General features: G+C 33.1%; 2 protein-coding genes and 1 long non-coding RNA gene across 3 annotated transcripts in view; 2 read left to right on the top strand and 1 right to left on the bottom strand.

Moving 5' to 3' along the window:
• LOC123670264 (TBC domain-containing protein kinase-like protein) overlaps positions 1-6,985 on the top strand; it is a 20,058-nt gene extending 13,073 nt beyond the window's left edge. The window contains exons 11-13 of the mRNA XM_045603773.1: positions 2,185-2,309; positions 3,774-3,945; positions 6,278-6,985. Of these exons, the coding sequence (XP_045459729.1) occupies positions 2,185-2,309; positions 3,774-3,945; positions 6,278-6,400 (420 nt within the window). The 3' untranslated portion in view covers positions 6,401-6,985. The remainder of the gene's footprint in view (positions 1-2,184; positions 2,310-3,773; positions 3,946-6,277) is intronic.
• On the bottom strand, positions 4,015-15,096 carry LOC123670266. The gene is made up of 3 exons (XR_006745889.1): positions 15,085-15,096; positions 5,735-5,738; positions 4,015-4,152 (listed from the first exon to the last, which is right to left on the bottom strand). It is a non-coding gene; the product is annotated as an uncharacterized LOC123670266 (long non-coding RNA).
• Positions 9,028-15,096, top strand: part of LOC123670265 (cyclic AMP response element-binding protein A) — a 131,531-nt gene continuing 125,462 nt past the window's right edge. Inside the window, exon 1 of the mRNA XM_045603774.1 lies at positions 9,028-9,211. Within this exon, the coding sequence (XP_045459730.1) occupies positions 9,149-9,211 (63 nt within the window). The 5' untranslated portion in view covers positions 9,028-9,148. The remainder of the gene's footprint in view (positions 9,212-15,096) is intronic.

Genomic DNA, 15,096 nt, shown 5'->3' with positions numbered 1-15,096 from the left:
CCAGACAAGGATAGCCTGATGTAAAATATAATCAAGTATGGTAAGGCATACTGGATCAGGACCAGGTCCGGTCCAGACAAGGCTAGCCTGATGTAAAATCTTACCAAGTATGGTAAGGCATACTGGATCAGGATCTGGTCCGGTCCAGATCAGGATGGCCTGAAAGAAATGACGCAAACTGAGCCTGAATCGCGCTATTAATGTTTTTAAGCGCACTTAGTATATATACAGTTATCAGGACAATCTAGCAGGGAGTCCATTTCTACATGGTGGAGCAGTCGTAAGTAATAGGAAATAGTTAATTAGTAGTTAATTATTAGAAGTTAATAAATAAAATTTAATTAATAATAATAATTAATTAATAACATAAAAATAAATAAAAATAATTAATATTTAAAGTAAAAACATAAATAAATAATACATTGGAAAAAATAAACGGAAATAAATATTATAATAATTATGTTAATACATATTTATATCAATTCGCTTTTTTTTTTGTTAAACAATTTTTTTCAAAAATATACATTCGTGTTTTTTGATCAGGTCCAGATCAGGAAATCTCATCTCATCCTGATCAGGTCCAGACCAATCATCTGCGTTACATGCCTTATCTAGTCCTGATCAGGCATGCCTGGTCCGGTCCTTCTAAGGAAGACGAAAAAATTTCTACTCGGGTTAGGAAAGGATTAAACATCGTATGAAAAGGGTTTCTTTCTATTTGGCAGAAGTTAAGAGTTTATATTGATGGACTTTGGCAACTTTGTCTTAAAAAAAAATCCAAGACCTGCAGAAACATGAACATTTACTGCACCGTTCGAAATATGAAGAAGGACTGCGATCTAACACAAATATTTTCAATTTTAAATTTGGATATTCAAACTTTTTGTGTCTGTTACTTGAGACTGATACTTTCCGTGTAAAAAAAAAACAGTTAAGAGGTCATTGTATCTCCGAAGCTCGAAAACTTCGTGATAGGATTGGCAGTCTTGCGAATTTGTCGGTACAAATTACTTTATGCATTCTTATTAGGTCGGAGAAAAAGTTTCTTAGTATTTTATATAGAAATTCAAGGGAAGATTTTACAAAATTTATTTACATTGATTATTACATGTATACCTACCACCTACCCTGTCACGAGATAATATTAAATTGATCCTTCCTTTGATTGGGTTGTCTGGAAGAAATGGCTAAATAACCAGTAACAGTCTGTAAATGTTTTTAAATGTGTTTAATGTTTAAAATATAGCTGTATATAAATAAATGTATGTACCATTATGAAAACTTTCCGCCGCCTCGGAGGTAAGTGACAGGATTCCGTCGTTGTAGAAATTTTGGGATTTCTCATTAAAAAATCGCGACAATTAGTTTTGACAGTTCTCTCTTGTTGTAAACTTTACACTACCTAAAGAATTCTGAAGAGACCGAAACAGATGGAAATTTGAGGGTGCGAAATCGAGGCTATATGGTGGATGCATTAAGACTTCCAGTCAAACTTTCTCAATTTCTTGACTAGCCCGTTGGCGTAGTTTGTAGTGGTCCTGATTTCTCCGTGTAGGAGACGGGTCGGAACTTAATCCACCGCGCTGCTCCACTGCGGGTTGGCGGTTATATATTCTCTACTATGAGTAACGATCGCTAGCAGGTGTATGTGTTAACGACCGGGACAAACGACTTAACGTGCTCCCCGAGGCACAATGGAGAGACCCACAACAACAGACAACCAGACTGAAAAGAAATATTTATACATATACAAATATCTATCCCTAGCTGGAATCGAATCCGTAATCGCCAATATTTGAACGCCCACACGGTACACTCACCACTACACCAGAGCGATGTCTGTAGCGTATTTATTGAATACATGTTTTAATCTTTTTTTTTATATACAACTTGGTCGCCAAACAAGTGTACGGCTCACCTGATGATAAGCGATTACCGTAGCTTATAGACGCTTGCAATACCAGAACCATGGCAAGCGCGTTGCCGACCGTATCTCCAATTTCCCCCCAGGAGCTTTGGTAACCTTACTCACCAACAGGAACACAACACTGCTTGAAAATAGTATTATTTACCAAGGTAAGGTAAGGTCGAGGTACTACCCCAGTCGGTCTACTTCATATTTTGAGCAGGAAATTTCCTGCTGTGCCCAACCTCAGTTGAAAAATCTATTTTACTTGTCTCCAGGATATAGTCGAAGTTCCTCTGGAAGTGCTACTGTCAGAGACGTGTGCTCGTATAAGTCTCGCAGATTTCTTCTCGTTGACATGCCAAGATAAGTGTTGTGTCGTCGATATACGCTCTAATTTACTGTAAGTTATATATTTACATATATTTTGAAATTAAATTTTATTTTAATTTTGGTGATTCAGTTCAAATGTTAAACTAAATATTTTAAATCGGAATAATATTTAAATTATTTTATAAAATACGCTTTCTTTGAATTAATGATAACTTTTATATAATACTAGCTTTACCCGTACGAATAAAGTATTTATTTATACGTGAGTTAATTTAAAATTGAACAAAAAATTTACCGATCGTCAATAATGTTGACGTTGTTTTAAAATTAAAGCCGTCCGATGGCAGCATCGCTGTATTGTGTCTCAATGTATATCTATGTATGTATATCATTTCAATAATTAATTAATTTACAAAAACAAAAAGCAATAATATTTTTTTTAGTTGTGGATGCCGGTAGAGCAAGCTATATATATATATATATATATATATATATATATATATATATATATATAAAATGATATATATAACTTACTTATGTGGCGTAATTCTGAGGTTTTTTTTTCTAAAAAGGGAGGCAACTTAACTTTAGCGTATTAATATACTATATTATTTACAAACGGACATAACAAGCAAACACTAATTTGTCGATTCCTACTAAATATAACGTTAACGTAGAAAATATACAATTTTCAATTGCTAGCTGATTTGGTAGGCGCTGAAATTGTTTCTTTTTTCTCCTTTAGAACTTTATTTCAACTTTTACAAGCGTAAAAGGATATAAGTGAAATGGGTTCAGTCATTGTCAAGCGCTTACCAAAGAAAGCAATAAACTTTCATTATCTGTCTTCTCAGATAATTGTATCGAATACATACTTGTAATGGAAATATCTCTATCTCTCTAGTAAGACAAAAGGATTTTCTATGTACTTATCTAACAGTAACCATTTCGAATTATCAATCATTTTAGGATTTTCTGAAGTAATAGATTGTTATAGAAAAAATATTAAATAAATAAATAAATATCTTTTAACATACAAACACGGTCGTCTGTTCATTAGGTGAGCAACTTAATGCTTAGAAAATAAATAACAGCCGACTTGATACATGTAGCTATTTTTTTTTTTTTTTCGATAAATACATACAAGTAATTGTTTATTTACTTGCAACAGCACCAAAAGAGCGAAGAAAAGAGTGTGAAACAAGTATGAAAAAATCTGTTTTCATTAATTTCATGCAGAATAGAGAAAACACGAAGGATTATCGGTCGTTCGAGATTATTAACTTCAATTGAGTTTACGATAAATTAAAGAGAAACTCTGTTTACATATATAATTATGTCTAATGCACCAACACAACGTAAAAGACGCTTGTATGAAAAATCAATAACATAAGAATATTGCTAGCCAGCGGACCTTTGTCATAGTAGACATCAAAAAACATTATATTTTCAAAAGATTAATTTTTGCTAATTACTGAATAGACAATTTCCGAAAGCTATATATTAACAGAATTTCCATTCTTTCATTGTCTAGATACGAGAAGAGTTGCATAGATGGTAGTATAAACATACCCTACAGTGGGGTTCATCTCGGTCAACACGAGCTCAAGGCGTTAGGTGTTCAACCACACAAGGTGTTGACGGAAGCGATAAAACAGAAGAAAATCATTGTTATCGCTTCTGCGGAGGATGAGACTGCTCAACTGGTAAGCGTCTACCAGTACTCTTATTAGTTCTGGCTCTAGTACCAGTAATAGAATTGACTGAAGCAACAGAAAATTCCTGCTCACAATCTGGAACAGCCCGACTCCGGAAGTGCCTCGACCTCATAGAAGATCATAGCAAAATAACACTGCTTCCAAGTAGTGTTGTGTTCCTGTGGTGAGTAAGGTGACCAGAGCTCCTTGATGACGCTTCTAGTGTACCAATGCAGGTGTCTATAAGTTATGGTAATCGGTTACCATCTGATCGATATTCTTGTTTGCCGAACTAATTGTATAAAAAAAAATAGCTAGATTTGAGAAGTACTATCAATAGTAGCTGTACCAGTACCAGTATCAGTATGAATATGCTAGAAACAGTAATAGCGCCAACTCGAAGTCCGAGTTATTGCACTAGCAAATGTAACAGATTAGTTCTGTATTTTTTTTTTTTTATATATAATATATTTAATTAATTTGCCATTGCTATCTATGCACTCTTGCCATTTTATAGGTATTTCATTAATATCTTTAGTATCTAGAGTAAGTTAGATGTCTTAGACATTCCAATTAAAGATCCTCTAATTTGGTAGCCGTCTGTTGTGCAGTGTGTGGTCTAGCATTGTCCTGAAGCAGCAGTGGTCTAGAGCAATTGACTAGCCTCGGTGGCTTAGCAGCTAGCTTTTCCATCATACATATATGGTTTGCAGTTGCTGACAATAAATATCTGCCGTAATCGTCTGGTCAGATCTAAGAAAGCTTTAGTACCGGCACTAGTCCAACAAACGCTCACAAGTAACTTTTTTTGAGTCAATTTCGCTTGGATTTGACTGGCTCGCCAGGGTTCAGCGATTACGATGAGCGCTTCCGATTATCGTACATGATCCACTTTTACACATTTCATTCATTCATTTCACACACATGATTCGATTAAAATTCCTTCATTATTGTACCGGTTGAGTAATGTGACGTAGCAGTGTAAGCGCGTTTGTCGGTTTACTACACTCAATTCAAGAGGTACCTTTCAAGATTTTTTACCTTCCCAATTTGCTTCAAGTGGATTAAAACAGTTTTATCACTAACACCGCAGCCTGCAGCTAATTTGGACGTGGTTTGTGATGGGAGCCCCTTCCACAATCCTTCCAAGCCTTCAATTCTTCATTATCAACTTTGGTCTCCGGCCGTCCACGGGCTTGTTTTTCAGGTCGAAATTTCCAGAACGAAAACATTGAAACCAAAAACTCACAGTGTTTTCTTTAACAACACCGCAGCCATACACATCATTATCCCTGTAAAGCTGTTTCTGCAGCACTGGTGTCACAGTGGAACTCATACTCTTAAATAACACGATAGCTGTATAAATTTGAGTTTGGAATTCTTAACCAAAGAGGAAATATTTGTGATCAAAGTGGCCAGTAAGACAAAACGCCAATTTCATATATAAGGACCTAATATAACGTTATTTATATTAATGGTTCGCTTTAGACTGTAAAATTCCCACTGCTTGGCATCAGATCTTAATCCATCACGATGCTCCAATTTAAAAAAAAACAAAAAAAAACGGAGCAATATTATATTTATTAATTAGTCATAACAATGTTGAAATATATATTTATTTTCATCGCAATCTGTTGCCATAAGGTGCAGACAGAAATGTAGACAGTTGATAAAAAAATTATCGTTCAATTGCATCAATTGCTTAACCACTGGCGTAGTCTAATCATACTTTTATAATAAATATTTGTTACATTTATCACCCTTGTTATATTTACCCTATTATCAAATTCTTTCAAACGGGACTTATGATGGTTATTATTTCGAGATTTCTCATGTTTCATGTTGTGCTTGAGGTAGGATTCAATAAACTTATAGTAAAACAAGAACAATTCTGTACAATGTACTGTGTATTCGAAAACTTTGAAGTCATTACTGGCGTGCCAAGTACGTATCTAGTGAAAGTCAAAATGCGTAATCGCTAACAAACCCTCAGATACAGCTTGTTAATAATATATATAATAGTGTGTATAGAATTCATACTATTTTTCATAAGATTTTTTTAGCACCCTACAAATTATCGTCCTTGATTGTGTTTAGATTGACACTTAATGTAAAAAAATAACTTAGTTTTTGATATCTGTAGATGAATACCTTTTATACTGTGTATCCAGAACAACACGTACGCTACTTCATACCCTGACAATCCTACTGGATCCTAAGCTAGGTTAAGCTACGAGGTGCAGCTAGTTTATCATAAATGTTTTAAGGAACCCTTGAACCCTCCACAAGTAAGGTTAGCAATTGTTTCGTATTTTTTTTTAAACTCATTATTATCCTGTAGTTCAGCGACTACCTAGTGAAGTGTGGAGCACCGCGTGTCTGCGTGCTACACGGCGGCGTGTCAGCGCTTCACTCGCACGTACCTTCTCTCTTCATCGTGCCCAAGAAAACTGTCCATAAGTAAGCAAATAACCCCCTATCCTCTACTTATCCCCTGGTAAGCTGATAAAAATTTAAGCGAATGAAAGGACCAAAAGTGGGAGATTCATGAACATAAAATAAAAAGTAAGTTATCACTCTGCAGCTCCCAAGGATAAATTCTCCATTCTGTACCATTCCTCAGGAAACTGCTTATGAGTAATCCATTTAACTTCTAGCCTTTACTCATCCCCTGGTAACTAAGGTAGAGTTAAGCGGATAAAAATACCAAAAATGGAAGATTTTAGAAATGAAATTATAAAGTAAGAAACAAGGTAGGCCTTTCTTTTCTCCAGTCTTCAACCTACCCCAGATAACTAATTGCTCGGGAGAATCTATTCATCTCCCATTTTCTTCTTATCTCCCGGTACTCAAATCTTGAGGTGAAAGTTTGAGAAAACATCGAATTCACGAGAACATTAAGAAGTAAAATGGGTAGACAAAAATGTCCCTTTGTCCATCTTACCACCTAATCTCCTAATTCCTTTGTATCTCCCGGTAAACAGAACTAGTTTTAAACGTTTGATTTGATAGAAAATTAAGACAAGATTTAAGAAGATTTGATCTTTTGTAATTATTTCCAAGATCGTAACGTAACATTGCGTTAAAAGTCACTTCAAATATAATAATGTCCATAAATAATAAAATTATAAGTAATAAAAATATATGTCTGGAAGAAATGGCTAATTATCCATAAGTCCGCCCATTGTACTTCACTGTCTGTAACTATCTTTATGCTTTGTTTGTAATATATTTGTGGTGTACAATAAAGTATAAATAATAATAAAATTAATATCTATATATAAAAAGCTTGGCCGGAAGGGGTAGAAGTGGGTGGCAAAGTTTTGAAATTTATATTATTTGTTGAAATTTCAATTTTACCAAAACGTTTTAGAATTCTCAAGAAATATCCGACTTAGGAATTTGTAGTATCTAAGTTAAAAAAAAAAGATGTCTATAAACTTCTCATGACATAAACATACGATATATTTTACCCGAGCAACGCCGGGTTACGCTGCTAGTGATTATATATTTTTTATTAGTACGTCAAAATGAAAATATATTTTCTACTTTAGTAAACTTTCTAAGTTTTTGGTGTATATAAAAGATAACTAAGTATTATAATGTCATAAAATTAATTTTATAAATGATGTAGTCGGGAAGCCAGATGTTGGAATTCTAAAGTGACCGTGAGCCATCTACGCATTGATTTCAAGGGTTTTTTTTTCTTGAATATAATGTATACTGTTAATAACTCAATATTTAGCTATAATTAATTATCTTAAGAGTGATAATCGGCAGGCATAACCTTGCTTCCGATAAGCTGGGAATCCCAAGCAGAAGAAAAACTATCTTGATTGTTCCAGTAAAGTCCTATATAAAAAGCAATATTACGCCAATTTTTTCTATAAAACTCGTTATTGTATATCTGAGTTCACAGAAGGTCCCACAAGTATTGTGTATTTTTTTTAATATGTCGTTTTTCATCAGTTGCATATTTTATATTGAGTTAGAATATAACTTTCTTCCGAATTCGTATTTTGTCTTTTGATTTTGTATGTCAATTTTTGCACGACCTAATTGTAAACAACAAATTGTTTAACAATGAAATAAAACTAAATTGATTTCGCTTACATGAAATGAATACCTACCACAAATACTTATATTGCAACTGACTTTTGATGTAAAGTAGTCTGTAGATAGTTTGAAATTTATTCGGTTCGATGTAAAATGTTACGTATGATAAATTAAGTATTAGTAATTTAAGTTAGAAATTGCAATAAAGTTGTTCGCTTCAAGTGAATTATTTGTCTTTAAGTTTATTTGTTTTTTATTATTTAATATTTATTATGATACTTATTTTATGTTAGTAAAATTTTAGTTAGTGTTAGTATATTCTTAACGATTAATAATAATTATACAGTCATTCAATTATTGTTAAATAGACTATAAATTATAAATATATTAGGTATAAACGTAAAAATCTAAGATTTATATGTTTATAATCAATTTATTTATTATTTAATAAATGCATTCCTTTATTTTCAACTTTTTTATTTACGTCACTCATAAATTTAATTATCGTACAGATAACAGTACCTATATATACCAATTTAACTGTTACACTGTAAAGTGGTTATTATCGCAAAATTAAAAACGACTATAAACTGGTGCACTCATCTAAAAGTTTTCCAAATACATGTACGAATATAATACCGTTAAAACTTAAACTAGTACACGCCTCCCGCATAATTAGCGTGTTTCTTACTGAAGAGTGCATGGGCACCCCCGTATTGTGACGCTCATGGGCATGTTTTCACCCCCTATCACGTTATGAATGAGCGGCTGGTGGGGAGAGGGGGAAACGGTCATCGTCACCTCGCATTCGCCGGCCGTAATCCGCCGTGAGTGCGTGTCTGCTACGAGCCGACACTGACTAAACATTCCTCGCGTGCAGTGAAATTTCATAAAAATACACAGCGTCTAAAAACAAATGGGCGTCGATAGTGAAACCTAAACTTGTGGTGATACGAAGTGATACTTTAAAAATATATATTATATATATTTATCATACTGACGTTAAGTTGTAGTGTGCGAGTTTACATTCTTTCCGAGTTTCGCACCGCTCGAGAAAGGACCGTAGAAGCGTGACAGTTCTGTGTTTTGTGCGAGTTACTCGAAGGAGTTTTCTTTAAGTGGAAGTCGGAGGCCGTCGTAGAAACCCGGCCCCGACATGGAGAGTTACTACGACATCTCCAACGATCTGAACGACGTCTGGGAAGCGGACATCGACCCGGTGAGTTGACCTTGTTATCACATCTTATCTCGTAAAGGGAATTTAAATTATTTATTCCGCGCCAAAATTCACCAATGTACGAGGGACGGATCGAGGTTCCGTGCATCTAGAACAAATCGAATACCGATAAAACTGATAATAAATAATTGCTGCTCCGACCGACCTTGTTTTGTAATCAAGGTACCTGCATCGGTAAAGAAAATAATCGGTGTACGGCTCACGATTCCAGAGTATCACAACGAGGTAATTGCATTCTTGCATATTGGTGGCCAATTCATAAATTCAAATATATATGTTATCACTCTTGCCCCGATCGATAGATTGTGATATGTTCTTCTTGTGGTACAGAACGATATAATTATTAGAATTTTATTAAAAAATATCATTTAATGTTTTACGATAAATCCGTAATACTTAAAACGCAAACATTGAAATTGTAAAATCATCACAGTAACTTCATTGAGGTTTATTTTTAACATAAATACCTACTTAATATAATCTGTACGTTTCAGCGTCGCTATTTAAATGTTTTATCTTCAATTATTTTTAAACAAGTACCTAAAACTTTACTCGGAAAAACCGACTTGTTTGTAGATGGCTGGTATCTACGATATTAGTGGTTTCTAAGCGTATTCACGTTCTGTGATAACCGGTTATTCCTGGTATTTAAATATATGATTTAGAACCCGAATAAGCAGTCATCTAGACAATGAATCCATAAGCAAAGAAAAATTTAATATGTAACATTACGAAAACATTTTTTGTTGGAGTAATACTGCAACCAAAAATTATGGCCTTAGTTATCACGAAGTAATCAAAATCAAAATGTCATTAATGTACTTGTAAATATTATTTATTTTTAATATTTTAAACTAAATGACGGATAATAAAACGCATCTTACAATCATCATACCTATATGAAGCAGCCAGACTGGGGCAGTACCTCGACCTTACAGAAAATCACAGCTGAATTATGTTTTCAAGCAGTGTTGTGTTCCTGTGGTAAGTTACCAGAGCACCTGGAGGTAGCGATGCTTCTGGTGTTGCAGGCGTCTATAAAGCTACGGTAATCGCTTACCACTAGATGAGCCGTACGCTTGTTTGCCGATCTAGTTGTATAAAAAAAATACATTATTAAATTACGCAAAACCATTATCTCAGAACTTTCTATAATTTTAAACGCGAAACTGACGAATACCAGGTGAGAAAGGCTACAATTCCATTTTCCTACTGCTTGATTTTCCCATTTACAACCTGACACCTGTTGCATGTTTTCCCTGGTGCGCGCGTGACGTCATGGCCAATAAAGAAAGATTATCCGTCCGAATTAGGTAGTTTGCCCGTGCAGAATAATTTATACGGTGTTGAATGATGACTGCATATGTATACGATATACGTTTCTTATGGTAGCGGCGTACGGTACACGATGGTGCGTCGACCTGGTGCGTTGAACTAAGAGGCCGATTTCATTAACGACATTAACATGTTCACTTTTTATAGTCAATTTGAGAATTGTTAACATTGATATCATAATACTTTAAATAAAATAAAATTGATATAAATTGATTTAAAATAGTAAGTAGAATATGCGGTTAACATATAATAGGACTTTGATTGATCATTAAAATAAAATTTTAGAAATATACTTTTGAGAAGATATAATACGTATATAAGTATACTTAAGTATCTCTGTTTTATTTTAAACTCAGTCTTATCCATGTGTCGGATAGTACAGCTGACACACATGGCTGACTTCATAAACATAACAATCAAGACCCGAATAAACGCCTTAATATCACTTAGTATTTAAGAGAAGGCAGCAATAACGATAACTGCTGTACAGTAACGTAACGGCCGCCTCGATTGTAATTGAATTTCCTTTTCGAGCTTCCCGACTGCAGTAAGATGCGATACACTTACGAGTTTATTAAACAATGTAGGTATGTGATAAGATGCTCATTAGTTTCTCATTGCTATGCCGGGTTGTTTTAGGAGGCGAATAGTATGGTTCTACTACATCAAGATGCTCTCGATTTCATTAATGACTATTATCTTTGGCGTGTTGTAAAATTCAGCGCGACAGCGTGCTATGGTGTCCCGCACCCTGACCCTTTTGTCCACATGGTAAACTACTCATGACTATTATGAAATGGCTGATTTAAAACAAATTTAACGGATTAAAAAAAGATTTTTATTTAAGATTCACGTTTTGTTTATTCGAATATCCAGATTTTTTACTAGAAATATTAGATAGATACTATCATAAACGTTTTTCTTTTTACTTTGTTTTTAACTTAGTGAAATCTTTTCCTAAAGATTATCCATGTTTCGTTTATAAAATCGAAGAAATTATTAAAATGATTACTTGATTACATTCCTAAATTGTAATTACCTTATCTATATACATACAAATAATTACATAATAAATTTATTTCATTAAAACTAGACTTACACACCCATATAACTACAATATATAATACTAGAAGAATCTAGAACAACTTGTTTTATTATTGTATTACATTTTTTTTAATATTTTTTTTGTACAGTATGAAACTTGTAAAATTATATGTTTTTTTGAAATCTATCACTCGCTCGTCCTTATATAATCAATTAAAAACAGCTCGATTTTAAATTGAATAAAAAGTTTGGCGATGGTTAGATCATCTAAAGACGATGTGATGTACCTTAATATTGTATCCGTTCTGTTTGTGCAGTCAAACAATGGGTATATTGCGTAAATATATACCAAACGGTTGCGTCACGTTGTATCGAGTGCTTTCAATAACATACGCTGTTGACACAAGTGTACAGACGACATTGTTTCGTCCGTGAATATCTATGAAATGAGCTAAATAAAAAATATCGACAATTTGATTGGTATACCCACGGCCCTTTAGTCTTCCACCTGCAAATATCTATGAAATTAACTAAATAAAAAATTACGATAATTTGATGGAGAAATCCGGGGCCTTTTATTATTACCAGATCCGGTTAGTAAAGTAAAACTTTAGTGACGTAATAAAATACATTTCTTAAAAACTTATTTTGTATATATTTTATTATATTTATGAGTGAAATTTAAGTGAGAATTCGCGTTCAAGTGTATTTTTGCTTGAATTATAATGAAACTAGACCGTGTGCTTTTCTATTTTGAGTTGCTTCTTATTTTTATCAGGCTGTTCATAATTGTATCATTCTAAGAAATAGAAATTTAACGGTCTATTCTGTCGTGAAATTAAAAAATTCAAATCGATTGGTTATATAAAATAAAATTAAAGGTAAGGCGGCAAGTATTGATTTCATAATTGGTTTGTTCGGTTTTGGTGATTTTAATTTTAAACATTAAAACTCTTCTTAAAATATCTATAGTTTTAAACAATTATAGATCAAGTGACATTTGATTTGACATACATATATATATTATTCTACATGCATAATTACATGTATTTGGAGCAAAATTTAACATTCAAAAAATTAATACAACCACGGTTCGTGGATGAACTAGTTTTACTGGACTGAGTCAGACTTGATATTTTACGAAATTGACTTAATAACGTGTCATACAATTTATAAAAAAACATTTCGATGTAAAACTATACTCTTAATTTATGTCATCAATATTATTTTACGATCGAGTTTTAAATTTGTTTTATGTGTAAAGGAGTATTAATATCCTTTCTCCGTGTCAGTGTTTCGTCAAGTGTGCGATTAAACCGGATTTAATAAATAATACATTCGCTCTCATTCCGTCTCTTTTTATTCTGATGCGGTGCAGGTATTAAAGTATGTATTATATGTACATGCGTGTAATTACGATACGGCGGCAACCGTGCGTGCAACCCTGTCCGTTTCGTGTCGTGTGAAAGGCGGTTCGTCGTTTGCATTCCTCTCACCGCACGCTGCAAACTCGCCGTGAACCTGACATGCTGCTACCGTCATAGCTCTTACCGCTAACGTAATAAAAACCAATTCGACAGCAACAAATCGTTGCTTAGGATTGCTCGCACATATCACGAATTTAGAGAGTCGCTAGAACAATTGTCATTCTTCATTAGCACCGCCTAGCGGCACATTTTTCTCGACACGGTTAATGACACCCAATTCACCTTTTCAGACGCCCTATTAATATATTTCAATACATTAACTAAACGTCGTTCTATTCAATAAAACTTATTCGAAACGTTTTTTATCATCCATTTCAATTATAATATACACAGAAGTTAAATTTTAATTATATATAAAGCTGTAAATCAATTTGTATTTTCCTCGCCTATAAATAACAATCTAATAGGATTCGATTTGTTTAAGATCTAATACAGAACGGCAGATTGCGTTAAGTAATGCGCTTTTCAATTACCAGCTTATTATGTACAGCTTTTGTTAATAATGACCTAACAGCTGAATTGACACTAACACTCAATTTTAGATAATTGAAAAATTATTCATTTGAACTCGTAACCGCAAATGCGGTCTTACGACTTTGCTCTGCAAATTGAAACATGATTGAAGTGCATTTCTAAATAATTCACTTAATGTCGCTTACCATTTATTTAGGGGAGATTTCGTTGGAAATATTTAGTGTTACTTAATTCTATTTATAAATTATGTATAGCAAACATTTATGAACATCTTTTAAGTGTTTCTTTGACCATAGTCTTAGTTTTACTTCCATATTAGTGTTTTTTTTTTTTTTTTTGTATTACCGAGCCAAAATATTATTACTATTTATTATGTTTTACTTGTTTTTTTTTTTATATTCTGTATTTTCCTAGAATGTTTGTTATGTTGTTCCTAATTGTTTTGCTACCATTATTTTTGTTATAATTATAAGTGGAAACTTGTTTGAAATATGTTAGTGTTGTTTTAATTATGAATGTAGTATTGATTTTGTTTGTTTCCCAATAAAAAATAAATTAAAAATAAATAAGTAGTTGGAATATGTTAAACCCCCATCGTAGGAGTATTATGCTATGTAATATTTGACCATTTAAATGTCAATCACCCTACGATTGTATATAAGTGAATGTTTATGATTTCACAGTAACTGTGTTAATATCAGAACGTGTATTTAATCATCGCTACAACTATCTTATCAAGTGGTTACGTAACTGTCATTGAGATGAGTACATACATTTTTAACTCGACTTTTAATCTGCGTAACAGGTGACCTGAGATACGCCTAACCTTTTGAATCGGATAAAAGTCATAATGTCTATTTTTATATTTTAACACCTCTTTGAAGGTCGTATTACCGTTCGACCAGTATTTTTTTAATTTATTTTATTTTCGTTTAAACAGGTGGCTTGAAACCATACATAATGAGTTATTATGACTATGTTTTGAACTCATAAATGTTATTATGTAACAAGGTCTGTTTCGTTAGTTGCTGATAGCGCTATTTGACGTACTATTGTATCAAACAGATAAGAACTTATGATATATTTTTCTTTTTCACTATCTATATATTAATTCACTTCTATATATCTAGGTGAAATAGACTTGTTTTGCTACCAACTCATAGTCTATCGGTAAGTAATTTTGTGAAATAAACTTTGTCAGCTACTACGACAATACGGATCGTTTGTATCTATTTATATCGTATATAGGTTTAATATTTAATTTTAGTTCATGTCGATAATAGTTCACTTTTGATTCTATAGCGTCAGTTTTCTATTGTTACGGTTATTACGGCTTATTCACACGGAAGCTATAAATCATTATTCTAAAATATGTAATTTAATGTTACAACTGTCAAACCTCCAAAAAATCGTTAGATAAAAAAAATTCGTGTCACGATGTATGTGGGCGATAAACTCCGAAATCACTGAACCATTTTTTATCAAATTTTGTAAGCATCTGTAATTTGGTTCAACTTGGGAGATAGG

This window comes from Melitaea cinxia, chromosome 4 (genome assembly GCF_905220565.1).
Source record: "Melitaea cinxia chromosome 4, ilMelCinx1.1, whole genome shotgun sequence".
Taxonomy (NCBI): Eukaryota; Metazoa; Arthropoda; class Insecta; order Lepidoptera; family Nymphalidae; genus Melitaea; species Melitaea cinxia.
The sequence above is the reverse complement of the archived record's forward strand: the minus strand, read 5'-3'. Positions and strand labels throughout refer to the sequence as shown.